Source organism: Trachypithecus francoisi, unplaced genomic scaffold (assembly GCF_009764315.1).
Source record: "Trachypithecus francoisi isolate TF-2019V2 unplaced genomic scaffold, Tfra_2.0 Lachesis_group0, whole genome shotgun sequence".
In the NCBI taxonomy this organism is placed as follows: domain Eukaryota; kingdom Metazoa; phylum Chordata; class Mammalia; order Primates; family Cercopithecidae; genus Trachypithecus; species Trachypithecus francoisi.
The window spans coordinates 195,300,089-195,327,936 of record NW_022681453.1 but is presented as its reverse complement, the minus strand read 5'-3'; the positions used below and the strand labels follow the sequence as shown (position 1 = coordinate 195,327,936).

Genomic DNA, 27,848 nt, shown 5'->3' with positions numbered 1-27,848 from the left:
TTTGATTGGTATTATTCCATTTTAGGGATAATAAAACCGAGTCTCAGAAATGTTAAATAATTTTCCCAAGGTCACTTGACTCTTAGGATTTGTAAGGGATCCCAAATGTTTTGCTTTTATTTTGAGACAGGGTTTTTTGCTCTGTCACCCAGGTGGAGTGCAGTGGCACAATCGTGGCTCACTGCAGCCTCGACCTCCCAGGCCTAAGCAATCCTCCCACCTCAGTCTCCTGAGTAGCTCAGACCACTTATGTGCACCACCATGCCTGGCTAATTTTTATTTTATTTAATTATTTTTTGCAAAGTCGGCAGGGGGGGCGGGTCTCCCTATGTTACCCAGGTTCCAAATATTTAAATAATGAAGGTCCTTTTCTAACAACTCCACCTGACAACAGTTTTGTTATTAGTCTTTGAAGAAACAGAAAATGACCAAAAATTACTAGTAAGTCATCAGTGCTTTAAAATGTACTCACATATGTTTAATCATATTATCATCTGCCTGCATTTACACAACAGTGCAAAATTTAGATTTCTGATCCTCTAGGAATCCCAGATATAGACACACTGGAAATGCCACATAATACTGGCCTGCCTTGCCTGCCTGCTGGTCAAGGCAAAAAAGGAATCAGGGCAATTTATACGACTCTAATCTTGGTCAAGACAAAAGGAAGCAAACAAATCTATCTGGACAAATTTAATTTTTAATTTCATAAGCGAAAGGAGAACTTACCCGAGTGCCAGACCCCAGAGCTGCTGTGCTATTTCCAGGTAAGATAATTGAATTTAGCCCAATGGTACAGAGATAAATTTCCTTATTTGGAAAAATCATTTAAAATAATCTGGCACTCTGCCCAAAGTTTCCATTCCCAACACAAAGCTTTTTTTTGTTTGTTTTTGGAGACAGAGTTTTGCTCTGTCGCCCAGGTTGGAGTGCAATGGTGCAATTCCAGCTCACTGCAACCTCTGCCTCTGCCTCCTATGTTTAAGTGATTCTCCTGCCTCAGCCTCCCAAGTAGCTGAGATTACAGGCGCCCGCCACCATGCCAGGCTAATGTTTGCATTTTTAGTAGAGACAGGGTTTCACCATGTTGGCCAGGCTGGTCTTGAACTTCTGACTGACCTTAAGTGATCCACCTACCTCAGCCTCCCAAAGTGCTGGGATTATAGGCGTGAGCCATCACACCCAGCCTCCCCCTACTTTTAGTCACACACAGGATCACTAATTAGACTGCGAAAAAAATCACTGATCTATTAGTAATCAAGGTAACAGAAATGTGGTCACAAAAATCAAATATAGAAATGTTCATAAAAATAAAATGGAAAAAAGACAAAATTAAACTTTGTTTTCAAGCAGAAGCACTCAATTAATATGCAGAAGAAACTAATTGGAGACTGAAGCAATATTTAAAGGAGAGGACTGGAGAGGAAATGACTCAGAGGGAGGTAAAAACAGGGAGCCCTGGTGGTTTGATTTTGGCTGACAAGTACTGAACCGGCAGCAGGTAAGTATGCTGTAACGAAGACTGTTGCCAAAAGTTCCAGATAAACCAAGATTTTAAACGAAAGGCACTGATAGCATTTAGGCTGAGGAACTGTAATACTGACTTATCTCATGATAAAGATGCTACTCTACAAATTTGAATTGAATACTGAAAAGTCAATTTAAGTTACAATTTTGTTTAACGATTTCAATTTTTTTTTCTTTTTTGAGACAACCTCCCCAGCCTCAAGTGATCCTCCCACCTTAGCCTCCTGGTTAGCTGAGACTACAGGCTCTCGCCACCAAACCCACCTAATTTTTTGTATTTTTTTGTAGAGATGAGGTTTCCCCACATTCCCCAGGCTGCTCTCGAACTCCTGGGCTCAAGCGATCCTCCCATCTCAGCCTCTCAAAGTGCTGGGATCATAGGCATGAGCCACTATACCCAGCCAATGCTTTCAAATCTTTAGAATGTCGATCATTTCTTTCCCAGCCTCTTCTTCGAGGCCAGGCTGGTCTCGAACTCCTGACTTCAGGTGATCTGCCCGCCTCAGCCTCCCAAAGTGCTGGGATTACAGGCGTGAGCCACGATGCCTGGCCGAGAGCATTTTTTAAAAGGGTGAAGTGCCGCAGCTGGCAGTTCTCATCAGCCAGACCATTGCTATGATGAATCAACTTTGAAGTCAGGAGGTCTATACTCTAGAGCATTAAGATTTGCTATTTGTGTGCCTACAGGTTTTGGATCCCAGCTGGGATTTTAGGTTTTCTCTGAAACAAGAATGAGGCAGGGTTTCTAATGCTCCTCTTTCTCCATTACAAATCTACCCACAGGAGAGCCAAATAAATGTTGACCGATAGACAAAAGTTTTAGCAGGTTTTCTAATTTAACTCTTTTCTAGAAAAGATTAACTCAATCTTCAAGGTTCATTTTGTTAAGTTTTACTCCAAAGTATGAGAAGATAGGCAATAAATGAATTTTGTCCCTAAAGGGAGTATTATAAAGACTACAGTTCCTATAAATTTTTCCACAATGAAACCAGTAGTAACTCTTGTTCTATTAGCCTCACAAGACCCCAAGAACAGCTCTATCTTATTAAATGCTACATACTAAACTCCTGCTCTCCAAATCACATAGGTAATATTTACTGATTGTTCATCCAGTCAGAAAAATAAAAATAAATAGCTATTACTGAGAATATTTAAAAAAAAAAAAAAAAGGGTGGGGGAGGCTGGGCGTGGTGGTTCATGCCTGCAATCCCAGCACTTTGGGAGGCTGGGGCGGGCGGATCACTTGAGGTCAGGAGTTTAAGACCAGCCTGGCCAAGATGGAGAAAACCTGTCTCTACTAAAAATATAAAAATGAGCTGGGCGTGGTGGTGTGTGCCTGTAATCCCAGCTACTTGGGAGGCTGAGGCAGGAGAATTGCTTGAACCTGGGAAGTGGAGGTTGCAGTGGTGAGATGAGATTGTGCACTGCACTCCAGCCTGGGTGAGAGTGAGGCTCTGTCTCAAAAAAAATAAATAAATAAATAAAAGGAGCCGGGGGAAGTTTGGAAAGCCCCAGAAATCCATACACTCTGTGGTTATTAATTTAGTCAGTCAAGATTTATCATGCAAAGCATTGATCAGTGATTCAACTAGACCCTCCAAAATCATTTACTTAGTCTATAAAATTAAAATGATTTGTTATTATTTGAAACACACCAAAGAACACTATCAAAAAGTTAAACAATCAGATTGCTGTGATAGAAGGGTAGTGGGAAAAAATGTAATTAAAGTTGGGTTAAATCCAAACAATTTTTCAGAAATGAGTTGGCAAGCCACTGTTTCTTGCTTTTCTGACTGCAACTGGAAAAGCCTGGCAGAAAGAGGTGAAGTGTCACCATCCCCACATTCATGTATCAAGTCAACAAGCTTCTCTTTTCCTATAGAGTTGCCTAAAGCCTCAAGCACAGCAGTTAATCATATCCTACTGCAAATTACTTTAATCAGATAATAGATCACTTCCTTCTAACACCTAATGAAATCATAGTGAGGGAAAGGTGAGTTTTTCTTGTTTTTTTTTTTTTTTGAGACAGGGTCTCCCTCTGTTACCCATACTAGAGTGCAGTGGCCCAATCTCTGCTCACTGCAACCTCCACCTTCTGGGCTCAAGGGATCCGCCCACCTCAGTCTCCCAGGTAGCTGGGATTACAGGCATGCACCACCACACCCAGCTAATTGTATTTTTTGTAGAGACGGGATTTCACCATGTTGCCCAAGCTGGTGTAACTCCTGAGCTCAAGCAATCTGCCCACCTCGGCCTCCCAAAGTGCTGGGATTACAGGCATGAGCCACCGTGCCCTGCCAGGTGAGTTATTTTGAGAGCAATTTTTTTTTTGAGACAGAGTTTCGCTCTTGTTGTCCAGGCTGGAGTGCAATGGTGCAATTTCGGCTCATTGCAACCTCTGCCTCCCGGGTCCAAGCGATTCTTGTGCCTCAGCCTCCTGAGTAGCTGGGACTACAGGCACGCGCCACCACGACCGGCTAATTTTTGTATGTTTAGTAGAGACAGGGTTTCACCATGTTGGCCAGGCTGGTCTCGAACTCCTGACTTCAGGTGATCTGCCCGCCTCAGCCTCCCAAAGTGCTGGGATTACAGGCGTGAGCCACGGCGCCTGGCTGAGAGCATTTTTTAAAAGGGTGAAGTGCCGCAGCTGGCAGTTCTCATTGGCCAGAGCGCAGAATGAGTACTGAACATGGGGAAGGGGCTTGGTGGGGTGGGTGACGAGCAGGTGAAAGATTTGTAAAAAAGAAAAGGAGGGGCTGAGAAGGGTAATCTTTTACTTTGAAATTCTACCTGGGGCACTTAGGAGACGGTCTGCTGTTGAAAGTCACCTCAGCGACTGGGCTAGATTAGCACCAGAAAAACACTGGATCCTTCAAAGGTTCTACACTTGAATGTTCGAGCAGAGGTGTGCTACAGTGGCAGAACCCTCATGGAGAAGCTCTGCTGGGACAGTGCAGAAGGGAATTGGTGGGTGAGAGCACCACAGAGTCCAACACTGGGCCCTGCCTCGTGGAGCTGTGAGAAGACAGCCACCATACTCCAGACGCCAGAACGGCTGTACTGTGACAGGATAAAGGCCTCGTGGAGCTGTGAGAAGACAGCCACCATACTCCAGACGCCAGAACGGCTGCACTGTGACAGGATAAAGGCCAGTCTTTAAAACTGAATGATCTCGAAGCACTCTGCATCCGTCCCACACCACTGTCCCTCTCAAGTGTCTGTGCCTTTAAGGCTGTTCATTCTGTCTAGTTCATTATCTCTTTTTCAGGTAGATCAACTCTGCTTATCCTCGAAAACTGAAATTAGTGAGAGAGTCACCATCACCATAATCAGCATAGGTCAACTTTTCTTTACAGGCTTGGGGTTTCTAAAGTTGGACTTGATGTGGAGAAGCTGGACAGCAACCAAAATGACTGAAGGGCTGTGGCGCTGGCATTGGTAAGAATGGAAAGAATTAGGGTTACTGGACTTGGTGAAAAAGACATATGAGGAGAACGGACAGGCGAGTAATAATCAAACACCATGTATCAGAGGGTAGGGAGGTAGCTGCCGTTCCTCTGCTTTTACTAGAGACTAAGAAACGGATCTAGCAAGAAGCTTCAGAAAAGATTTCTTACTACATAAAGGTTCCAAGACATTGGAGTTGACTGAGGAAGTCTGCGAACTTTATTATTTTAATTACTTACCTCATGGAGTTGTTTTGAGAATTATGTATATAAAAATCTGCGTAAATGACCTACTATAGTGCCTGGTTCACACCGTGACTCAAATGATGGTTATTCTTATTCTCTTACTAAGCATTCTTTAAAGGCTGTCGGAAAACTTTTGGGGCCACCTAAGAAATCGTAGTATAATCAAATAATGCTGAAATTATTGTGTGTGTGTGTGTCTGAGGTAGGAGCTCACTCTGTCGCCCAGGCTGGAGAACAGCAGTCGATTATGGTTCACCGCAGCCTCGACCTCCCGGGCTCAGCCTCCCAAGTAGCTGGGAGCAGAGGCGCACGCCACCACCCTCGGCTAATTTTTCTATTTTTTGTAGCGACACGGTCTCGCAATGTTGCCCAGGCTGGGATGCTGAAATTCTTCCCCTTCCAAGAATCCATCTATAATTATGGCCTCCACGTCATTCTCCCTATTGGAATGTTTAATTGACTAAAACTACATTGCCTTCATCTGTTTACTAAGCGGTGGATCCAGTAAAGACCACACCTTGTCCAAAAGACGGAAGCAGTTAATTAGCACTCAAATGGCACTCGAAGGTTTGGGCGCGGGGGTGTTCAGTCGCAGCCACCTTACTTTCCGAAGGCACACAGGCACAGACGTTGGGCTAACTGCCGATATTTAGGGAGAACGAGAGGGCCTGACCAGGTAAAGACCACCTCCGCCGCCCAAGCTACACAAAAAGGTGGGAGAGCTAGGAACTGGCAAGCAAGGAAAGAAAAGTTCATGCGTTGAGTTGGAGTCTGAAGCAAGGACCTAACTGACACAGGGAAACGTCACAGGAAAAGGGGCCCAGGCGAGCAGACGCGGAGCCACCAGACCAGAAAAAGGAAAAGGCACTGGAAAGCAGCATCGAAGCCACCGGCGCCAGCCTCATACCTGCTCTTCCCGCTCCCCTCCTCGGCGCCCAGTGATGACCTCACCCGCCGGCGCCCAATCCCGTCGAGCGTAAGGCGCGAGGCGGCGCAGCCAAACAGTCACATCCGGGGCCGAGAGGAACCGCGAACGAGCTGGGCGTGCGCCCTTGCTTCGTGCCCTCAACCCGCATGGCGGAGCCACTGGCGCGCCGCGGAGAGGCCGGGCGAGTCGGGCGGTTTCGGCACCCGTGCTGAGCCGCGGGGGAGGGGCGGAGGACGCCCGTGCAGCCGGTGCGTCTGCCCTCAGTGAGGCGGGGCGCGCGGCGGACGCCCCCGGGCAGGGGCGGGAGTGGTGGAGGCGCCGGCGGTTGGCACTGAAAGGGGCGGTGAGCGAGCCGCTCCGGTCTCTGGGCGAGGCTTGGCCTTCCGAGCAGAGACGGCGGGAAGCGGCGGCGGCGGCGGCGGCCCTCGGGCCGGCTGGTGAGGCGATGGCGGCGCCGGCCCCGGGGGCTGGGGCAGCCTCGGGCGGTGCTGGCTGTAGCGGCGGCGGCGCGGGCGCGGGCGCAGGCTCGGGCTCGGGCTCTGGGGCCGGGGGCCGGCTGCCCAGCCGGGTGCTGGAGTTGGTGTTCTCTTACCTGGAGCTGTCCGAGCTGCGGAGCTGCGCCCTGGTGTGCAAGCACTGGTACCGCTGCCTGCACGGCGATGAGAACAGCGAGGTGTGGCGGAGCCTGTGCGCCCGCAGCCTGGCAGAAGAGGCTCTGCGCACGGACATCCTCTGCAACCTGCCCAGCTACAAGGCCAAGGTGAGAGAGCCCCGGGCCACACCGCTGCCCCCAGTCCCCCTCCCCGGCGTTGTTCCCGGTGTTTCTCATCCAAGCTTCTGAGTCAGACGCGTCGCCTCACCAGCCCGCCTTTCCACGGCTCCAGTCAGTACCTTCCTCACCTCCCCCCAACATAAAGATTCTCTTTTCTTTGGATCGAAGTTCTGCTCCTTAACCCACCCCACTTCCGTGATCCACTTTTCAAACAACTAGGTAGTTTGCATCACTCATTCAACTTTTGACAGCTTTCCCCGTTAAAGACAGACCACCACTCTTGTACCTTTTAATGCCCTCATCCTAATTTTCTCCCTGGCCTCCAAATAGACTTCATTATATTAAATAATCCCCGCTACCTTAACAGGGGCTTAGTTTCTAAGTTTCTAGTTTGCTTTCACTCCACGTTTATCTCATCTTTTCCAAACTCTGATTTTGAACCTTTTTTTTTTTCATTATTTTTCCCCAAGTTCTCTTTAGTTCCTTCCACTATATTTGAGGCTCACAAGTGGGTGTAGTCCTAGTCGTCCTGCTCACTTAAAGATACAGGCCTTTATAGAACATCCACGGGCACCACCTAACACACCGCTGTGTCCTACCGTTGTTGGCTGTTTCCTTGCTAACTTTTTAATAGTTCCACATGGATGGAGTGTCTCTCTTCTTCTGTTTGTCATCTAAGGTGCTGATTACAGTTTCGCTGCGTCCTTTTTTTTCTCCTAGATTCTTGTGCATATTCCGCCCGCCTTCATATACAAAATGAAAATGTCAAGAACAGGTTGTGGTAGGGCTGAAAGGATTCTCAGGCCATATAAACAAAGGGTCTTGGCCTTGGGTTCAGCTTAATGGCTAACAGCTGTTCAGTATAGCAGTCAACCAAGATCATATAAGAAGATAAAGTCTGATTGCAATGTTGTAAACATAGTAAATGCATTAGTAACTAAAAGGTAACATCTTTTTTTTTTTTTTTTTGAGACAGAGTGTAATGGCGTGATCTCGGCTCACTGCAACCTCTGCCTCCGGGTTCAAGCGATTCTCCTGCCTCAGCCTCCCGAGTAGCTGGGGTTACAGGCATGTGCCACCACACTCGGCTAATTTTGTATTTTTAGTAGAGATGGGGTTTCTCCATGTTGGTTACGCTGGCCTCGAACTCCCGACCTCAGGTGATCCGTCCGCCTCGGTCTCCGAAAGTGCTGGGATTACAGGCGTGAGCCACCACGCGATAACATCCCTTTTTAATATTAGCTTGCCAACAGGGGTCGGAGTAAGAAGTAAAAAATTTTTTTTCATGTGAAGCATGTAAAATTTATACTTCTATAGTAAAACTGGTTTTAGTTGTAGAAGATAGGGAACATTGCCATTAAATATGTCAACTAGCAAGTTGTTTCTCTTTTCTTTTTTCTTTCTCTTTTTTTGGGGGACGGAGTCTTGCTCTGTCGCCCAGGCTGGAGTGCAGTGGCGAGATCTCCGCTCACTGCAAGCTCCGCCTCCCAGGTTCACTCCATTCTCCTGCCTCAGCCTCCGGAGCAGCTGGGACTACAGGCGCCGCCACCACGCCCGGCTAATTGTTTGTATTTTTAGTAGAGACGGGGTTTCGCCGTGCTATCCAGGATGGTCTCGATCTCCTGACCTCATGATCCGCCTGCCTCAGCCTCCCAAAGTACTGGGATTACAGGCGTGAGCCACCGCGCCCGGCCTCAAGTTGTTTTTCTATTAAGCGAAATAACAATAATTTACTAGGACTATTTGTGCATGTTGGCTATTCAGTGGATACTGGTTGTAATTTATATAGGTAAATGCAGATTATTGGAGTTTTGTCCTACTTTGGTAAATGTGTAGGTTTCATACATTTTATTTAGTTTTTATTTTTCCATAAAGCTTATTGTTTTTACTTATTTTAAACTAGGAGTTTTTGTTGTTGTTTTTGAGACAGGGTCTCACTCTGTCTCCTAGGCTGGAGTGCAGTGGCGCAATCATAGCTCACTGCAGCCTCGACCTCCTGAGCTCAAGTGATCTTAGCTTAGCCTCCCAAGTAGCTGGAACTATAGGCATGTGCCACCACACTGGCTACTTTTTAATTTTTTACAGACACGGGTCTCACCTTGTTGCCTGGCTGGTCTCAAACTCCTGGGCTCAAGCGATCTTCCCACCTTAGCCTTCCAAAGTGCTGGGGTTACAGGCATGTGCCATTGCACCCAGCCTAAACTAGGAGTTGTTGTTTTGGTAATTGACTTGTAATAGAAATGTTCACATGATTCAAGAATCATATTATAATATGTAATAGATAATGTGTCGTGTGAGTCAAGCTTCAATAGAAGCAAAATAATATCAAGCAAAATGTTTTCCTTTCATCCTTGTCCCCCCGCTACCCAGTTCCTCTCCAGGTATGCAACCTGTCTTATGATTTGTATCCTTCCAGAGATATTTTAGGTTTCTGAGGTTTTTAATACTTTGCCTTTCTGCTATGTGCATTATAGATGTTGTAGACTTGTACCAATCACTGTTCATTCACACATTGTAGGACTTTTCTTGAATATTTTCAGGATAAAAGATTAATTCAAAAGGAGTCAAATAGTCTAGCAGGAAAGTCTTTCAGTCTAGTAGAGGAGGAAAAAATGTATGGAAAGAACTGTTAATGTGGTAAAAACTGCTCCTTACTATTACACACATAAAAAAGTATACTAGAAGTTCAGTGAAAGGAGAAATTTACAAATTGAGTGGAAGATTGGAGAAGATTTGAGGTTGAGGTTATATTTGAGCTGAATTTTAAAGATGAGAAGGAGTTGAATATTTTAGGAAGAGGAAGTATCTGAACAGAAGCAGTACAAGAGGAAAGTAAAAGGTTTGTACAGCATGTATTTTTATTTAAAAAAATGAGTGCCAGGCACTACGCTCAGTTTTGCAGAAGCAATGGCAGATAAAAGAAACACAGACTCTTATGGATGTCTTGCCTTATGGAGCTTACAGTCTAATAGGGGAAATGGATATTAATCAGATAATCACACAGACGTAAAACTGCATCTGGTATAGTGGTATGAAGGAAGGATACCTAGTGCTCTGATTGTCAGTAGTGGAGGATTTAACCTAGGTAAGAGAGGTGAGGGAAGGCTTTCTCAGAGGAAGCGATCCATGTACTGAGATCTGAAGGATGGTAAGTAGGCCAAGGGGAGAGAGAACGGCCTTCCAGGAGGGAACCTTAGGAGTGTGAGGGACAGAAAATACGTCAGTGTGGCTGGAGCACAGAGCAAAGGTGATGCTGGAGGCCGAGATGGGCGGATCACGAGGTCAGGAGATCGAGACCGGAGACCATCCTGGCTAACACGGTGAAACCCCGTCGCTACTAAAAAATACAAAAAAAAACCCCGAAAAACTAGCTGGGCGAGGTGGGCGGCGCCTGTACTCCGGAGGCTGCGGTAGGAGAAGCGTGAACCCGGGAGGCGGAGCTTGAAGTGAGCCGAGATCCGGCCACTGCACTCCAGCCTGGGCGACAGAGCGAGACTCCCGTCTCAAAAAAAAAAAAAAGAGAGATGGAAGAAGTGAACTGGGCCCAAAGTATAGGGAAGCCATTTTGAGTTTTAAGCAAGAAGGATTTGAGGTGTGGGGATTGAAAATGATTATTTTGCTTTTTTTTTTTTTTTTTTTGAGACGGAGTCTCGCTCTGTCGCCCAGGCTGGAGTGCAGTGGCGCGATCTCGGCTCACTGCAAGCTCCGCCTCCCGGGTTCCCGCCATTCTCCTGCCTCAGCCTCCCGAGTAGCTGGGACTACAGGCACCGCCACCTCGCCCGGCTAGTTTTTTTTATTTTTTTTTAGTAGCGACGGGGTTTCACCGTGTTAGCCAGGATGGTCTCGATCTCTTGACCTCGTGATCCTCCCATCTCGGCCTCCCAAAGTGCTGGGATTACAGGCTTGAGCCACCGCGCCCAGCCCTTTAATTTTTATTTGTAGCGATGTGGTCTCATAATATTGCCCAGGCTGGTGGACTACGTTTTGAAGAAATGGCAATGAGCTCAGTTTTGGGAGAGCAGCATTTACAGTATTTTTGAGACAGAGATTTCAAATAGGCAGCTGTTGGAGGTTGGAGCTTACAGGAAAGATCTGTGCTAAATATATAAAATAATGCAGTTAGATTGAATGAAAGGATAGAGGGAAATATTATAAAGCTATGTTATGGGACTAGATATATCATGGAGGGCCTTGAAATATAGCCTTCAGTCTATAGTTTGGGTTTTGTACTGGACAGTTGTAAACCATAGAAGTTTGAACAGCAGAGTGACAAAGGCTGTACTTTAAAAGAACTAGGCCTTAGATGAGTTGGAGAGGGCAGGGGTTAGTGCCTACACCAGAGATACTTCAGACCGGAACAGGTACGTAGAGGAGAGAAGGGGATGGCTGGAGAGCTGTTGTAGAAAACAATATACATAGGTGGACAGCTGACTGGGTGAATGGGATGAGGAAGATGGAGGCGTCAAATGGATTTTTCCAGGAGCCTGGATAACAGAGAAGGACAGGAAAAGGTTTAGGATAGCATAAAACAGGAAAGTGGAGTTTGTTAATCTGTTTAGTTTTTTTTCTTTTTTTTTTTTTAAGTTCATGTTTTACATATTACCCTGTAGCATTATTTCAGTCATATTTGGCATCTGATGAGAATTCTGTAAAGTTCAGACTTAGATTTTAAGCTAGGTCTTCATGCTGCTTTTGCCATAACAAAATCCAGGTTGTGCATGGGACTGTGAGGCTATGGATTGTTTTTAATTTATTAATTTGGTCTTTATTTTCCCTTTTTTTTTTTTTTTTTTTTTAGACGGAGTCTTGCTCTGTCACCCAGGCTGGAGTGCAGTGGCGCGATTTCAGCTCACTGCAACCTCCGCCTCCTGGGTTCAAGCGATTCTCCTGCCTCAGCCTCCCACGTAGCTGGGACTACAGGCACCTGCCACTACATCCAGCTGATTTTGGTATATTTAGTAGAGACAGGGTTTCACCATGTTAGCCAGGACAGTCTCGATCTCTTGACCTTGTGATCCGCGCGCCTCGGCCTCCCGAAGTGCTGGGATTACAGGTGTGAGCCACCATGCCTGGCCTGTTTTCCCATTTCGTATGAAGTTTCCAGTATCTGTTTCTAAAAAATAAAGACAATGTAATCACAATATGCTTATCACATCTAAATATAAATTTACATTAATTCCTTAATATCAAAAATTCAGTGTTCAAATTGCCAGTTGTCTCATAAATGTTAAATGTTGCATTTTAGGCCGGGCACGGTGGCTCAAGCCTGTAATCCCAGCACTTTGGGAGGCCGAGAAGGGCGGATCACGAGGTCAGGAGATTGAGACCATTCTGGCTAACACGGTGAAACCCCGTCTCTACTAAAAAATACAAAAAACTAGCTGGGCGAGGTGGTGGCGGGCACCTGTAGTCCCAGCTACTTGGGAGACTGAGGCAGGAGAATGGTGTAAACCTGGGAGGCGGAGCTTGCAGTGAGCTAAGATCTGGCCACTGCACTCCAGCCTGGGCAACAGAGCGAGACTCCATCTAAAAAAAAAAAAAAAAAGTTGCATTTTAAACTTATGTTTTATATAATCAAGATCTATATAAGGGTCCCATGGCAAAGGTTGGTATGTCTCTTAAGGCTGTTGTAGTCTACATATTCACTCACCATCTCCCCAACCTCCCATCTTATTTGTTGAGGAAACCAGGTTGTTTACTCTCAGCTCGATTTTGCTGATTTCATTATCATGGTGTTGCTTGACATGTTCTACTGTCCTCTGTTTCCCATAGAGGTTTGATCAATTTAGATTAGATTAGATTTTTTTGCAAGTTATTTTTCACTAGAATCAGTGGTTAAAGATGTGTTAGAAAATAAGAGCTACTAAATTGTGACGCGGTACAGAAAGTGGTGGGTAAGCACTCAGCAGAGGGAGAAACAAAGGGAATTGGGTGGCCCTGGTTAAGAATAGCTTAGTAGGCCGGGCGCGGTGGCTCAAGCCTGTAATCCCAGCACTTTGGGAGGCCGAGACGGGCGGATCACTAGGTCAGGAGATCGAGACCATCCTGGCTAACACAGTGAAACCCCGTCTCTACTAAAAAATACAAAAACTGGCCGGGCGAGGTGGCGGGCGACTGTAGTCCCAGCTACTCGGGAGGCTGAGGCAGGAGAATGGCGTAAACCCGGGAGGCGGAGCTTGCAGTGAGCTGAGATCCGGCCACTGCACTCCAGTCCGGGCGACAGAGCGAGACTCCGCCTCAAAAAAAAAGAATAGCTTAGTAGGCCAGGCACCGTGGCTCATGCCTGTAATCGCAGCACTTTGGGAGGCCAGGGTGGGCGAATCACGGGGTCAGGAGATCAAGACCATCCTGGCTGACACAGGGAAACCCCATCTCTACTAAAAATAGGAAAAATTAGCCGGGCACGGTGGCGGGCCCCTGTAGTCCCAGCTACTCGGGAGGCTCGGGAGGCTGAGGCAGGAGAATGGCGTGAACCCGGGAGGCGGAGCTTGCAGTGAGCCGAGATTGCGCCGCTCGCTCCAGCCTGGGCGACAGAGTGTGAGACTTCGTCTCAAAAAAAAAAAATAGCTTAATAGAGGGGGTGTTAGAGAATGTGTGGGAGAAGAAAACACATATAATACTGTAAGCAAGAAGAACATCATCAAGGTAGAAAGGGAAGTAGGAAGAATCAGATTTGGAGGGCTTTGAAAGCCAGGCAGAAGAATTTGCAATTGGTAATGATACCAAGTATGGAACTACCAAAGGTTATAGAACTGGGATGAGATGTAGTAAAGGTGCTGTTTTAGAAAGAGAGGTCTGGAAATAATTCAGATAGAGAGTTGAGAACTGAGTTTGGAGAATTTGGTGGTGGTGGCGGAGGAAGGGTGGTCACCAAAAAAGGAAATGATACAGGATCAGTCCAGGGAAATGGGAAGATGTCATAGAAGTTCGAGGAAGAGAGGGCCAGGTGTGGTGACTCACGCCTGTAATCCCAGCACTTGGGGAGGCTGAAGCAGGTGGATTACCTGAGGTCAGGAGTTTGAGACCAGCCTGGCCAACATGGTGAAACCCTGTCTCTACTAAAAATTCAAAAATTAGCCAGGTGTGGTGGTGCACATCTGTAATCCCATTTACTTGGGGGAGGCTGAGACAGGAGAATCGCTTGAACCCAGGAGGCAGAGGTTGCAGTGAGCTGAGATTGAGCCACTGCACTCTAGCCTAGGTGACAGAGTGAGACTCTGTCTCAAAAAAAAAAAAAAAGTTTGAGGAAGAGGCTGTCAATAGTGTCAGTGTGCAATTGGAATTTATAAGAATTGGGGAGTAGGCATAGGGAAATATTAATTATTTTATGGTGAATTATTGATATTACTCTCTTGAGTTATTTAGATAGTATTTGCTATTTTGGGGACATGTTCCTTCCCCCATTTAATCTCCTTTTCTTTTTTTTTTTTGAGACAGGGTCTCGCTTTGTCACCCAGACTGGAGTGCAGTGCTGCGATTTCAGCTCACTGCATCCTCTGCCTCCTGGGCTCAAGCATTGCTTCTGCCTCAGCCTCCCAAGTAGCTGGGATTACAAGCGTGCACCACCATGCCCAGCTAATTTTTTGTATTTTTACTAGAGTTGGAGTTTCGCCGCGTTGCCCAGGCTAGTCTTGAACTCCAAGTTCAAGCGATCTGCCCACCTTGCCTTCCCAAAGTGCTGGGATTGCAGGGGTGAGCCACCGTGCCCAGCCCCTTCACTGAATCTTATGTTTTGGTCTTATAAGTGCCTTGAAGTGTTTTATAATACGAGCAGATAGGAAAAACACTGGGGATGCTTCAGTTTTACAGCCTCCTTGTGAATGCATGGGATATTGGAAACAGTCCTTTTTAACCTCTGTGCCCTGCAGTACAGTGAAACAGTAGAGTGCCAGCGAGTGGCAGATGAACAGGTGGTGAGGGAACCGGATACTTGGCCTCTGTTTGGGCCTCTCGCACTCACTCGCGCTGAAATTCTTGAGAAGGACTAGGTGGTCTTTAAGGGTCTTCCTAAATGCTGAGCTTCTGTGACTGGAGTTGATTTCTCAGGTTCACCAAAGCATAGGTCCCAGCCTTCCTCTGCTTGGTAGTTTGGCTAAAGTAAAGAAGGGATTTTTTAAAAACATACAAACCAGGCAGGCGTAGTGACTCGAACCCATAACCCCAGCTACTTGGGAGGCTGAGATGGGAGATCACTCGAGCCCAGGAGTTCAAGGCTGCAGTGTGCTACGATTGTACCACTGCACTCCAGTCTGGGTGACAGAGACCTTGTCTGAAAAAAAATTTAAAATATACAAACTAAAAGTTTAAAACTGTTCATGAGAAATTGTTATTGTTTGTATAGAAGAGCTATTTTCTTTTTTTTTTTTTTTTTTTGAGACGGAGTCTCGCTCTGTCACCGGGGCTGGAGTACAGTGGCCGGATCTCAGCTCACTGCAAGCTCCGCCCCCCGGGTTCCCGCCATTCTCCTGCCTCAGCCTCCCGAGTAGCTGGGACTACAGGCGGCCGCCACCTCGCCCGGCTAGTTTTTTGTATTTTTTAGTAGAGACGGGGTTTCACCACGTTAGCCAGGATGGTCTTGATCTCCTGACCTCATGATCCGCCCGTCTCGGCCTCCCAAAGTGCTGGGATTACAGGCTTGAGCCACCGCGCCTGGCCAGAAGAGCTATTTTCATACCCTCTTTATTTTGGAAGTGTAGACCTTTGTTTTTGCTGAAGAGTCAACTAAGTTGTCTTATTGATAGCTTCTCTTTATAAATTCTAGTACTTGAACTTAGATGCTATCTAAGGGATTATTTGATTTGGTAAAATGAGATTGGTGGTTTTTTTTTATTGTGTAAGTCATACCCAGCAAGTAGGCTGAGGATCTAAAGTAGTTTGTGTTTACTAAAATTTTTCATAAACTTTAGAGTTGCTATGATTAAAGTTTCTATTTTATGTAAAATTATTTTTGATGACATCTTTGCCCATATGAAAACTGTACGTCTCAACTTTTTGATATAAAAATATCAAATATAAACAGAAGTAGAGAAAATAGTTTGATGAACTTCCTTTTACCCATCACCAAGCTTTGCCAATGATTAATTTATGGCCAGTCTAGTTTCATGTTTATATTGCACACTTTACCACTCTGTCTCTGGATATTTCAAAGCAATTCCCCCAGATATCATTATTTTATCCGTAAACGTTTCAGTATTATCTCTAAGATATAAGGTTTTTTTTTTTTTTTTTGGTATCTTTTGATGTTTTAAGAAGTCTGTTTGAGGAAATACTACAATTTAAAATTTTGGTCAGTGATGAAACGTTTGGCAGTTACTTTTAATGTTGTTTATTCTGTTAGTATCCCATCCTGAAACTTTAGCCATTATTTGGAAATACTTGTGTTATTTTAAAATATATAACTTGGCCGGGCGCGGTGGCTCAAGCCTGTAATCCCAGCACTTTGGGAGGCCGAGACGGGCGGATCACGAGGTCAGGAGATCGAGACCATCCTGGCTAATACGGTGAAACCCCGTCTCTACTAAAAATACAAAAACTAGCCGGGCGAGGTGGCGGGCGCCTGTAGTCCCAGCTACTCGGGAGGCTGAGGCAGGAGAATGGCGGAAACCCAGGAGGCGGAGCTTGCAGTGAGCTGAGATCTGGCCACTGCACTCCAGTCCGGGCGACAGAGCGAGACTCCGCCTCAACAAAAAAAAAATAAAATAAAATATATAACTTGATTATTTACAAACATACAGCCTGAAGTTTTTAATATTTTAGAAAAATAACATTGTTATTTATTTGGTCTGTTTTTCATCTTTTTAGATACGTGCTTTTCAACATGCCTTCAGCACTAATGACTGCTCCAGGAATGTCTACATTAAGAAGAATGGCTTTACTTTACATCGAAACCCCATTGCTCAGAGCACTGATGGTGCAAGGACCAAGATTGGTTTCAGTGAGGGCCGCCATGCATGGGAGGTGTGGTGGGAGGGCCCTCTGGGCACGGTGGCAGTGATTGGAATTGCCACGAAACGGGCCCCCATGCAGTGCCAAGGTTATGTGGCATTGCTGGGCAGTGATGACCAGAGCTGGGGCTGGAATCTGGTGGACAATAATCTCCTACATAATGGAGAAGTCAATGGCAGTTTTCCACAGTGCAACAATGCACCGAAATATCAGGTGAGAAACGGGCTTTTCTCAAGGATGAGCCTTTGTCAAATCATGCCTTAATTTGTTTTAAATTTTCAAATTTTCATATAGCAGTTTTATTTGTCTTTTTGGTAATTTTCATTTTTATTATTTTTTATTTTTTCAAATACCAAGACTTCAAGTTTTTTTTTTTTTTTTTTTTAATGTTAGGAGGTTATAGTTAATTTTGTTGGGTGTTATATTTTGATTTGGCTATGCAGGAAAATACTCTTTTTTTTTTTTTTTTTTAAGAATCTTGCTCTGTTGCCCAGGCTGGAGTGCAGTGGCATGACCTCAGCTCACTACAACCTCCGCCTCCCAGGTTCAAGCAATTCTCTGCCTCAGTCTCCCGAGTAGTTGAGATTACAGGCACCTGCCATCATGCCTGGCTAATTTTTGTATTTTTCATAGAGATGGGGTTTAACCTTCCTGGCCAGACTGGTCTTGATCTCCTGACCTCGTGATTCACCCGCCTTGGCCTCCCAAAGTGCTGGAATTACAGGCGTGAGCCACCACGCCTGGCCTCAAGGAGATTTTTTTGACCGTTTTAAAATAAATATGTAAATGATCTATCTCAATATTTGTTTCCTAATACAAGTTTAAGCAGCCTATCTTTGCTCCAGATCAGGGGTTGGCAAACCTTTTGGTAAGGGCCAGGTAGTGAATATTTTCGTCTTGCAGTCCGTATGGTCTCTGTCACAACTTTTTTTTTTTTTTTTGATGTCATTTTCAAGGTAAGGATCTGTCACAACTTGCAACTCTATAGTACAAAAGGAGTCGTCGATAATACGTAAAGGAATGAACGTGGCTGTATTCCACAGACCTTGTTTATGGGCTGCAGGACAGATTGGGTCCGGGGGCCGTAGTTTGCCGGTTCATGCTCTGTATCAAGCTTGTCCAACCCACAGCCTGCATGTAGCCACGATGGCTTTGATTGCCACCCAATGCAAATTCATAAACTTTCTTAAAACATTATGAGAGTTTTTTGCGATTTTTTTTTTTTTAAAGCTGACTGGCATGGCCGGGCGCGGTGGCTCAAGCCTGTAATCCCAGCACTTTGGGAGGCCGAGACGGGTGGATCACAAGGTCAGGAGATCGAGACCATCCTGGCTAATACGGTGAAACCCCGTCTCTACTAAAGAATACAAAAAACTAGCCGGGCGACGAGGCGGGCGCCTGTAGTCCCAGCTACTCGGGAGGCGGAGGCAGGAGAATGGCGTGAACCCGGGAGGCGGAGCTTGCAGTGAGCTGAGATCCGGCCACTGCACTCCAGCTGGGCGAGAGAGCCAGACTCCGTCTCAAAAAAAAAAAAAAAAAAAAAAAAAAAGCTGACTGGCTATTTTTAGTGTTAGTATACTTTATGTGTGGTCCAAAACAATTCTTCCAGTGTGGTCCAGGGAAGCCAAAAGATAGAATACCCCTGCTCTAGATGGTCATCTTTCCTGTATCATGGCACTTCCAAATCTTTTTCTAGGCTCCTTACCCCAGTAGATATATCTCTGTGCATGCACATGCACACATACCCTCTGTCTGCGGATTCGGAGCCCCTGGAGGCATCAGTGATTTCTGTAGAGACAGGCAGATTCAGGCAAACTGCTGTATTTTTTATTCTTTTCATCTTAGGCTTAAGGCATACTCATTTGACTCAAGTTAAAATTATAGTTCCTATTTGTAAAAGCCATATTTATTACTATAGACTCCGCAGGGTGTAATATACAATAATCTGATAAGAAACTGGAAGTCTTTAAAGAACTATAGGCTGCATATTTCAGAGCCGCATGCAGCATGAAAGTTCCAGCCTCAGTAATGACCTCAAGTCAGGCATACTAAACCAGAAGAACCAAAAATACATCCCATTTCCTGAGGTATAAAAGCTGGAAGGATTTTTTTTTCATAGAATGTTTCCTCACTATCCTTTTAGGCTCTGCAGATACTATAAGGAGAAAGGTGTGTAGACTTTATCACTAAAAAGAAAGTCCTATCACTTACCCTTGTAATGATTTTGTAAGTGAAAGTCCTTACTTAAGTCTGTGTTTTTCAGAGAACATGCTCTGTGGTTTCAGTCCTTTTAAATTTATTGAGGTTTGTTTTATTCTAATATGTGGTCTTTCTTGATGAGTGTCCCATGTGTGCTTGAAAAAATGTATATTTTGTTGAATGGAATATTCTGTAAATGAGAATTAGGTGAAGTCAACTGATCATATTTAAGTCTTATATAGTGTTACTGATTTTTTTTACCCCTTCTATCATTACTGAGAGGAGTATTGAAATCTCCATCTATGCTTACTAATTTGTCTCTTTCCTCTTTTAGTTCTGTCAGTGTTTGCTTCATGTATTTTGGAGCTCTGTTACTACTGGTGCATATACATTTCTAATTGTTATATCTCCCTGCCTGATTTATTCTTTTTTTTTTTTTTTTTTTTTTTTTTTTTTTTTTGAGACGGAGTCTCGCTCTGTCGCCCAGGCTGGAGTGCAGTGGCCGGATCTCAGCTCACTGCAAGCTCCGCCTCCCGGGTTTACACCATTCTCTCGCCTCAGCCTCCCAAGTAGCTGGGACTACAGGCGCCCGCCATCTCGCCCGGCTAATTTTTTGTATATTTTAGTAGAGACGGGGTTTCACTGTGTTAGCCAGGATGGTCTCGATCTCCTGACCTCGTGATCCGCCCGTCTCGGCCTCCCAAAGTGCTGGGATTACAGGCTTGAGCCACCGCGCCCGGCCGATTTATTCTTTTATTATGAAATGACCTCCTTTAACTCTAGTAATCCTCTGTCAATCTGTCTTTGTATTTTAAGTGGAGCTCCTACACAGCATATAGTTGGATCTTGATTTTTATCTAACCCAGTCTCTGTCTCTGACTTTTTTTTTTGAGACGAAGTTTCACTCTTGTTGCCCAGGCTGGAGTGCAATGGCACAATCTTGGCTTACTGCAACCTCCGCCTCCCAGGTTCAAGTGATTCTCCTGCCTCAGCCTCCCGAGTAGCTGGGATTAGAGGCATGTCCACCACATCTGGCTAATTTTATATTTTATATTTTTTGGTAGAGGATGGGGTTTGTTTCTTTTTGAGACAGTTTTCACTCTTATTGCCCAGGCTGGAGTGCAATGGCGTGATCTTGGCTCACCGCAACCTCTGCCTCCCGGGTCCCGGTTCAAGCAGTTCTCCTGCCTCAGCCGCCTGGGTAGCTGGGATTACAGGCATGCGCCACCTCACCCAGCTAATTTTTGTATTTTTAGTAGAGACAGGGTTTCACCATGTTGGCCAGACTGGTCTCGAACTCCTGACCTCGTGATCCGCCCACCTCGGCCTCCCAAAGTCCTGGGATTACAAGCGTGAACCACCGTGCCCAGTGAGACGGGGTTTCTCCATGTTGGTCAGGCTGGTCTGGAACTCCCGACCTCAAGTGATCCTCGCCTCAACCTCCCAAAGTGCTGGGATTACAGGCGTGAGCTACTGTGCCCGGCTTCGGTCTCTGACTTTTAAGTGTTTAGTTCATTTACCTTTAATGTAAATGTTGGACTGCTTGATGTTGTCCTTATCTCTGCCTCTGAAGCTGTGTTCTTTTTTTTCCCCTAACCTTGTTTCTCTCTAATCTTTGCATTAGATAATTTCTTTTCTTTTCTTTTCTTTTTTTTTTTTTTGAGATAGGGTCTTGCCCTGACACCCCGGCTGGAGTGGTGCAGTGGCGCGATGATCTTCGCTCACTGAAACCTGCCTCCCAGGCTCAAGCGATCCTCCCACTGCAGCCTCCAGAGTAGCTGGGACTACAGGTGCTCCCCACCAATGCCCGACTAATATTTGTGTTTTTTGTAGAGACAGGGTTTTGCCATTTTGCCCAGGCTGGTCTCGAACTCTTGAGCTCAAGCAGCTGCCTGCCTCAGCCTCCCAAAGTACTGAGATTACAGGTGTGAACCACTGTGCTTGACCTAAATTAAATAATTTGTGTTGTTCTGTATTCAAGGTTATAAATTTTTTTATTTTGCCATCTCACCTCTGCTATTGAGCTGGGCTAGTAAATTTTGCTTATTGTACACTTCAGCTTTAGAATTTTCTTTTTTTTTCTTTTTCTTTTTTTTTTGAGACAGAGTCTCACTCTGGTGCCAGACTGGAGTACAGTGGCACAGTCTGGGATCACTGCAACTGCCGACTCCCAGGTTCAAGCGATTCTTCTGCCTCAGCCACCCGAGTAGCTGGGACTACAGGCACGTGCCACCATGCCCAGCTAATTTTTGTATTTTTGGTAGAGACGGGGTTTCACCATGTTGGCCAGGATGGTCTCGATCTCTTGACCTCGTGATCCGCCCGCCTCGGCCTCCCAAAGTGAAAGTGCTGGGATGACAGGTGTGAGCCACTGCACCCGGCCTGGTTCTTTTTTAGAGCAAATTTCCTTTTCTCTATTGAGATTCCTTGTTTATTTATATTATATTTTTAAAAAATTATTTGGACATATTTATAATAGCTGCTTTGAAGTCTTTGCCAAATCCAACACTTAGGCCCACTTGGGTTCAGCTTCTATTGATTGCTCTTTTTTCCCCTAAATGTGAATCACACTTCCCTGTTTCTTTTCATATCTAGCAATTTTTTTATTGAAACCCAGATGTGTAGATAATATGTAGTAGTAACTCCTGAACGTTTTGTTTCTAGAGACTGCTTTATTCTGAAAAGTATAGGTTTTCTTGATTTAATAGGCAGTTAACTTGCCTCTACTCAAACTATAAACTCCGTCTCTTGTGATGTGTAGCAGCTAATGTCTGCTCCGTTTTTTCAGCTTTGCTGCTTTTTCAGTCCTGGGGGTTTACCTTGTGCCTTTGTAATATAGTGGTCACTCAGGGATTTGGGCAGTTAATTCTCAGATTTTGGGGTTCATCCTTTTCTGTGGTTCTGTTGCTTCTGGAGTTCCTCCTCTAAGTTTCCAGCTGCTCTGCTATCTCCCAAGTTTTACCCCGTAACACCTAAAGATGGTAAGACTTCTGCTTTCTCCACCCTGTGCTTTGTGCATGCTGTATGCTCAAAGGTGAAGCAAATTCGCAAATTTCACCAGGAGTAATTGTTACTTAGTTTCAACTTCTGTAAAATAGTTTTTATTCCTAGGATTAGTGTGAGGATTAAATGGGATAATACAAATAAGACACAAAACAAATACCCAACAGAATTAGCTTTTCATTTCTACTTTGTTGTTAATATTTTGTTGGTATGAGTGGTGGTGGTGGTGGTGATGATTTGGAGGTTCTTAGATCCATAAAATGGATTAATCTGTGAGGTGGGCAAAGGGAGGAAAAAAGCAGATGTTGGCAGTTACTGTTAACAGGAAACACAGTGAAGGAAAGTAAATGACAATAGCAGGGGTTATCATAATCAGGAAGAATTAAATTTTGATTGCAAACATTAGGACTTTCTCCAATTTTGTAGATGCAACATCCTTTTATAAATGCAAACTATAAAGATGAAACATCCTTTTTTTTTTTTTTTTTTTTTTGCTTACTTTTCCAAATGGGAAAAATCTGGATATATTCTGCTTCCAGTTTCGTTTAATAATCAATGCTGCTGTTTTTTATAACAGGTGTTTCAGAGTTGTGAACCACAAGTTGACTATTTAATAAGCCTATTCTATATTCTGCGTTAGAATTTGTAGCCAGATTGGATTATTCATGATTCCACATTATATGTGGAACTGCTCTGTAAACTTTAAAAGCTGTGTCAGGCTGGGCATGGTGGCTCATGCCTGTAATCCCAGCACTTTGGGAGGCTGAGGCGGGCGGATCATGAGGTCAGGAAATCGAGACCACTCTGGCTAACGCAGTGAAACCCCGTCTCTACTAAAAATACAAAAAATCAGCCGGGTGCGGTGGCGGGCGCCTGTAGTCCCAGCTACTCGGGAGGCTGAGGCAGGAGAATGGCGTGAACCCGGGAGGTGGAGCTTGCAGTGAGCTGAGATCACGCCACTGCACTCCAGCCTGGGCGACAGCAAGACTCTGTCTCAAAATTAAAAAAATAAAATAGGCCGGGCGCGGTGGCTCAAGCCTGTAATCCCAGCACTTTGGGAGGCCGAGACGGGTGGATCACGAGGTCAGGAGATCGAGACCATCCTGGTCTACACGGTGAAACCCCGTCTCTACTAAAAAATACAAAAAAAAAAAAAACTAGCCAGGCGAGATGGCGGGCGCCTGTAGTCCCAGCTACTCGGGAGGCTGAGGCAGGAGAATGGCGTAAACCCGGGAGGCGGAGCTTGCAGTGAGCTGAGATCTGGCCACTGCACTCCAGCCTGGGCGACAGAGCGAGACTCCATCTCAAAAAAAATAAAATAAAATAAAATAAAATAAAAACTATGTGTCTTACTATGGTGATTCTTAAAATTGTGGTGAAACATACATATTTATTATTTTAACCATTTGTAAGTATACAATTCAGTGGCATTAAATACATTCACACGTTGTGTAACCATCACCTCTATCTATACCCAAAACTTTTTCCTCACCCCATCGTAATCTCTATTATGTTCATTCCCTGTTTCCTTCATTCCCCACCCCTGGTAAACTCTATTCTACAACTATATGTATTTGACTGTTCTAAATACTTTATGTAAACAGAATCATACCATTTAGCCTTTTGCGTCTGGCTCATTTCACTTAGCATAATATTTTCAGGGTCTATGTTGTAGCATATATCAAAATTTCATTTCTGTTTATGGCTGGATGATATTGCATTGTATGGCTGGGCACGGTGGCTCACGTCTGTAATCCCAGCACTTTGGGAGGCTGAGGCAGACAGATCACGAGGTCAGGAGATCGAGACCATCCTGGCTAACACGGTGAAACCCAATCTCTACTAAAAATACAAAAAACTAGCCGGGCGAGGTGGCGGGTGCCTGTAGTCCCAGCTACTGGGGAGGCTGAGGCAGGAGAATGGTGTAAACCCGGGAGGCGGAGCTTGCAGTGAGCTGAGATCACGCCACTGCACCCCAGCCTGGGTGACAGAGCGAGACTCGGTCTCAAAAAAAAAAAAAAATTTCATTGTATGTATAGTATAGTAATTTGAGAGGCTAATTCAGATTGTTCTTTCTGAGAAAATATGCCAAGTTATAGATTTTAGTGTTAACCTTAAGAAAAACCTTTAAACAAAGAGTGAATAAAATCAATCTAGAGAGTGTTCAGGTGGAACATTGAAATTGTTAGTAATTAAATGTAGATTCCATGTGAGTCTTAAAAACAAAACTATCAAAGTAAGCATTTGTGATTTGTTACCCAGGCTGGAGTCTAGTGGGCAGTGGTGTGATACCGGCTTTGCGCCACCACACCCAGCTGATTTTTGTATTTTTAGTAAAGATGGGTTTTCAGCATGTTTTCCAGGCTGGTCTTGAACTCCTGGGCTCAAGCAGTCCTCCCGCCTTCGCCTCCCGAAATGTTGGGATTACAAGCGTGAGCCACCGTGCCTGACCCGATGTGTGTCCTTTTTTTGTAGGTGTTTCTCCCTGACTAGAAAGCTTCCCTTGTGATTTTTCTAGATACCTTCCAGGATAATATTCTTAATATTTTCACATTCTTGATTTGTGTCTTGTGTCTTCTAGCTATGCCCTTGGCAGAGTTTCTTCTAACCTTTTGATGTCTGTTTGCAGATAGGAGAAAGAATTCGAGTCATCTTGGACATGGAAGATAAGACTTTAGCTTTTGAACGTGGATATGAGTTCCTGGGGGTTGCCTTTAGAGGACTTCCAAAGGTCTGCTTATACCCAGCAGTTTCTGCTGTATATGGCAACACAGAAGTGACTTTGGTTTACCTTGGAAAACCTCTGGATGGATGACAGTGGCTTTCTTGTGGTGACAGAATGGAGGAGAGATCTGCTTATGGGAAGTAGAACCATGAAGTGACTGTCATACGTGCATGTCCAAGAAACATCCTGAAAACACATGAAGTTGTTGTAAACTGGAGAAGCAGCTCTACAGCAGAGATTATCTTCGTGTTTCCTCTTTCTACTGGGCCAGAAAAATCCTCAGGGTTGCAGTTGGTTGTGTGGGCAGTTGACATATGCATGTTGCAACCGATGTTGTCTCCAAGTTAGCAATGTGTTATTTCCAACTTGAAAGGTGAGATTGTAGAGATGCTGTCAAAGGGATAAGATAAGGAAATAGCAAGATTTTTAAGTAGTGTGTTTGTGAAGACTGATCCCATTTTACAACTGCCTGTTCTTTCTCCAGTCCCTTTTTTTCTGGCCAGCTTGACTATTAGAAAAGTATGAAACTGGTTGGGTTTTATTTAATATTTTTAATATATTGAGAAGCATGGTCTGCCTGGACTGCACTTCTCTAAAAGTGAGATATAAAATTGTGCAGCTATTTTAAAAGTTGTATATACAATATGTGTGTTAAAAAAAAAACTGTAAAAAAAACAAAAAGGACAAACAGGTTGCTTTGTTCTAGTTCTAATTTCTTAAAAACCACTACATGGTTACAAAATTGGAATAACATTTGGGGACAGCTAGGTTAACTACAAAGAAGAGGATTTTAAGAGGAGATGTGTTGTATTGACTCATTTTGTATTATTTTTGGCTTCCAGTTCCCATAGCTGTTAGAGTCTGGTTTGTTTTTGTTTTTACTATCAAAATTATAGTAAAGATCTCTCAATCTCCTGGCTAAAGATTGAAGGAAGGCAAATCTATTTCTAATTATACATATGTCAGTAAGGGTGATCTCAACATAATAGTAATGTGTATCTTTTGGTATCCAGTTTTATTTCTGGCCTTCTAAGAAAGTGTCTCATAACACAGAACATTGTCATTTGCTCTTGTTGGCCACAAATATTAATCCTAGAGCCTAGGAAAAAAAGAATTGATTAATGGTCCTTTTATTTTGTAGCCTTATAAATGCTGTAGATATTATCAAAAAAATTAATTTCATATTGTTTACATCATGCAACTAATCTAAGCCTCAAGCTCGTTATTGGGGCTATAAAGAAAATGTTTACTTACCCACCTGAAACAGGTTAAGAATATTCTTAATCTCATTATAGATAATTGCCCCCATGGGACTTGAAATATGACACCTTGTGCTGAAAACTTCAGGTTGGCAATATTTGAAGGTTTCACTGTAGGAGAGTTTAACATTAACTCCTATTTTGACTTACAAATCTTTTTTCTCATCACTAAAATGCTTTTGAATTAATAATCCAACCCACATGAGCTGAGAGTTTTTCTTTTGTTAGAAAAGAAACAGACATCTTTCTGTATGAAAGTATAAATTGTATGGTTTTAGACACATAGGAATTGGCAAAGGCAAGCAAAATCTTTGTACTTCTGAGTTCTTGCTGTATGTGTATTTTGTTTTAAATCTAATTAGGGACACCAGGCAGCTGGCCGGGATTCTTGGGTTGCTCCTTGGGAGTTAAGATTGTCAATACTCCTATGAAGCAAGGGATTTCAGCCATAGAACAAAGATTGATTGTTGCCACCAGAAAAGTTTACAAGTATTTATTGTGTATTTGATACATTGCTTGAAAAGAAGAAATCTGTTAAAGATTCTTTTTGATGTCCAGGTTAAGAAGAAACCTCCTTGTATTGAGTGGAATTATATGTTAAACGTATTAGAGAATATAGATGGTATAGAAATTTATTTTTCTTGGTGTAGAACAACTCAGTTCAGCAAAGTTTAAAATTTGATTAAACGAGAAGTGGTTCAGGATGAAGATGGACTTGTTAGAAAGTGATCAAGTCCTTTAAGTACTTGCTTCTTTTTCAGGTTGTGATGTGGCCATTCCAAGAGCTTTTGTTGAGAGTTTGGTTTATAATTGTCTCTTTTGTCTTGTTAGTAAATATTCATTTGCAACAGTTTTGAAGGTGCTGAGTGGAAAACCGAAACACATGGTTTATTGCATATTGGACCTAAAATGAAATAATTGCCTCAATATTTAACAACAAGCCATTCTTGTCTCAAAGGTTTAAATTCCAGAAAATCCCATTTGCAAATCACATGCAATTGAGGTTAATAGCATGAGCATCTGCGTAATGAAGAGCCTTCATTTACGTAAATTTGTCACTAAAAACCAGTAGTAGCTCTACAAAATATTAAACTGCTACAATGTTCAAGGAAATGGAATATCTTTGTCATTGGTGCTGAGAAGAGCATTTAGGTAGAAGACAGTTGTGCCTGAAGATTGAATATAAATCATTCAAACCAGTGGTTCTGAACATTGGCTGTATACACTTTGCAGTCACTTTGGAGTGTTTGAAGACATGTTGATGCTTTGGGTTCCATATGCCAAGATTCTGATGTTGGTCTGGAATATGAGCTGGTCATAAGGATTTTTATAACTTTCTGGTCATTTCGATGTGCTGCCAAGGTTGAGAACCATTGTTCTAAAATTCACCTCGAGTTTTCTTATCTGCAAAATAGAAAAAAAAAAAATCCTTGCTCCCTCCCTTCTCTACCTCACAAGGATATTGAGGGTAAAGGAGAAAATAATGGGCAGGTGCTTGTGCTGTGGATGGAAAGTGCTATTAAAAGTCAAAGGAGTGTTCTATTTCAGTTCATAGTGTGATCAGGGAGGGTGTAACTGACTGTACTTTGTTGACTTGGGAAACATGGAGCACTTTCTTTGGTTCGTGAACGAAGCATGCAAATGTGGAAGCAGACGTTACTATTATTCCTACTATTCTGTCATACTTGAGACAGGCTGTTTTAATTACCTGGTTTTACATAGGAAAGAAGAAATATTAAGGCTTAAAGTTTGTAATGGTCAATGGCTCATAATTCATTAAATCTTTTCATACAAGGAA

General features: G+C 44.0%; 2 protein-coding genes across 5 annotated transcripts in view; one reads left to right on the top strand and one right to left on the bottom strand.

The window, feature by feature from the left end:
* WDR53 (WD repeat domain 53) overlaps positions 1-6,862 on the bottom strand; it is a 16,203-nt gene extending 9,341 nt beyond the window's left edge. For 2 of the 4 annotated variants that reach the window (XM_033213185.1, XM_033213188.1), the window contains exon 1: positions 6,127-6,277. The gene's annotated coding sequence lies outside the window, so the exon portion shown is untranslated. Of the gene's footprint in view, positions 1-729; positions 756-6,126; positions 6,278-6,739 lie in introns of those variants that run through there. The other 2 variants (XM_033213187.1, XM_033213186.1) reach the window with 2 other exon arrangements.
* Positions 6,256-27,848, top strand: FBXO45 (F-box protein 45). The gene is made up of 3 exons (XM_033213189.1): positions 6,256-6,907; positions 16,721-17,077; positions 24,696-27,848. Exons 1-3 carry the CDS (start codon positions 6,593-6,595, stop codon positions 24,879-24,881), a joined length of 858 nt encoding a protein of 285 aa, XP_033069080.1. The 5' UTR covers positions 6,256-6,592; the 3' UTR covers positions 24,882-27,848.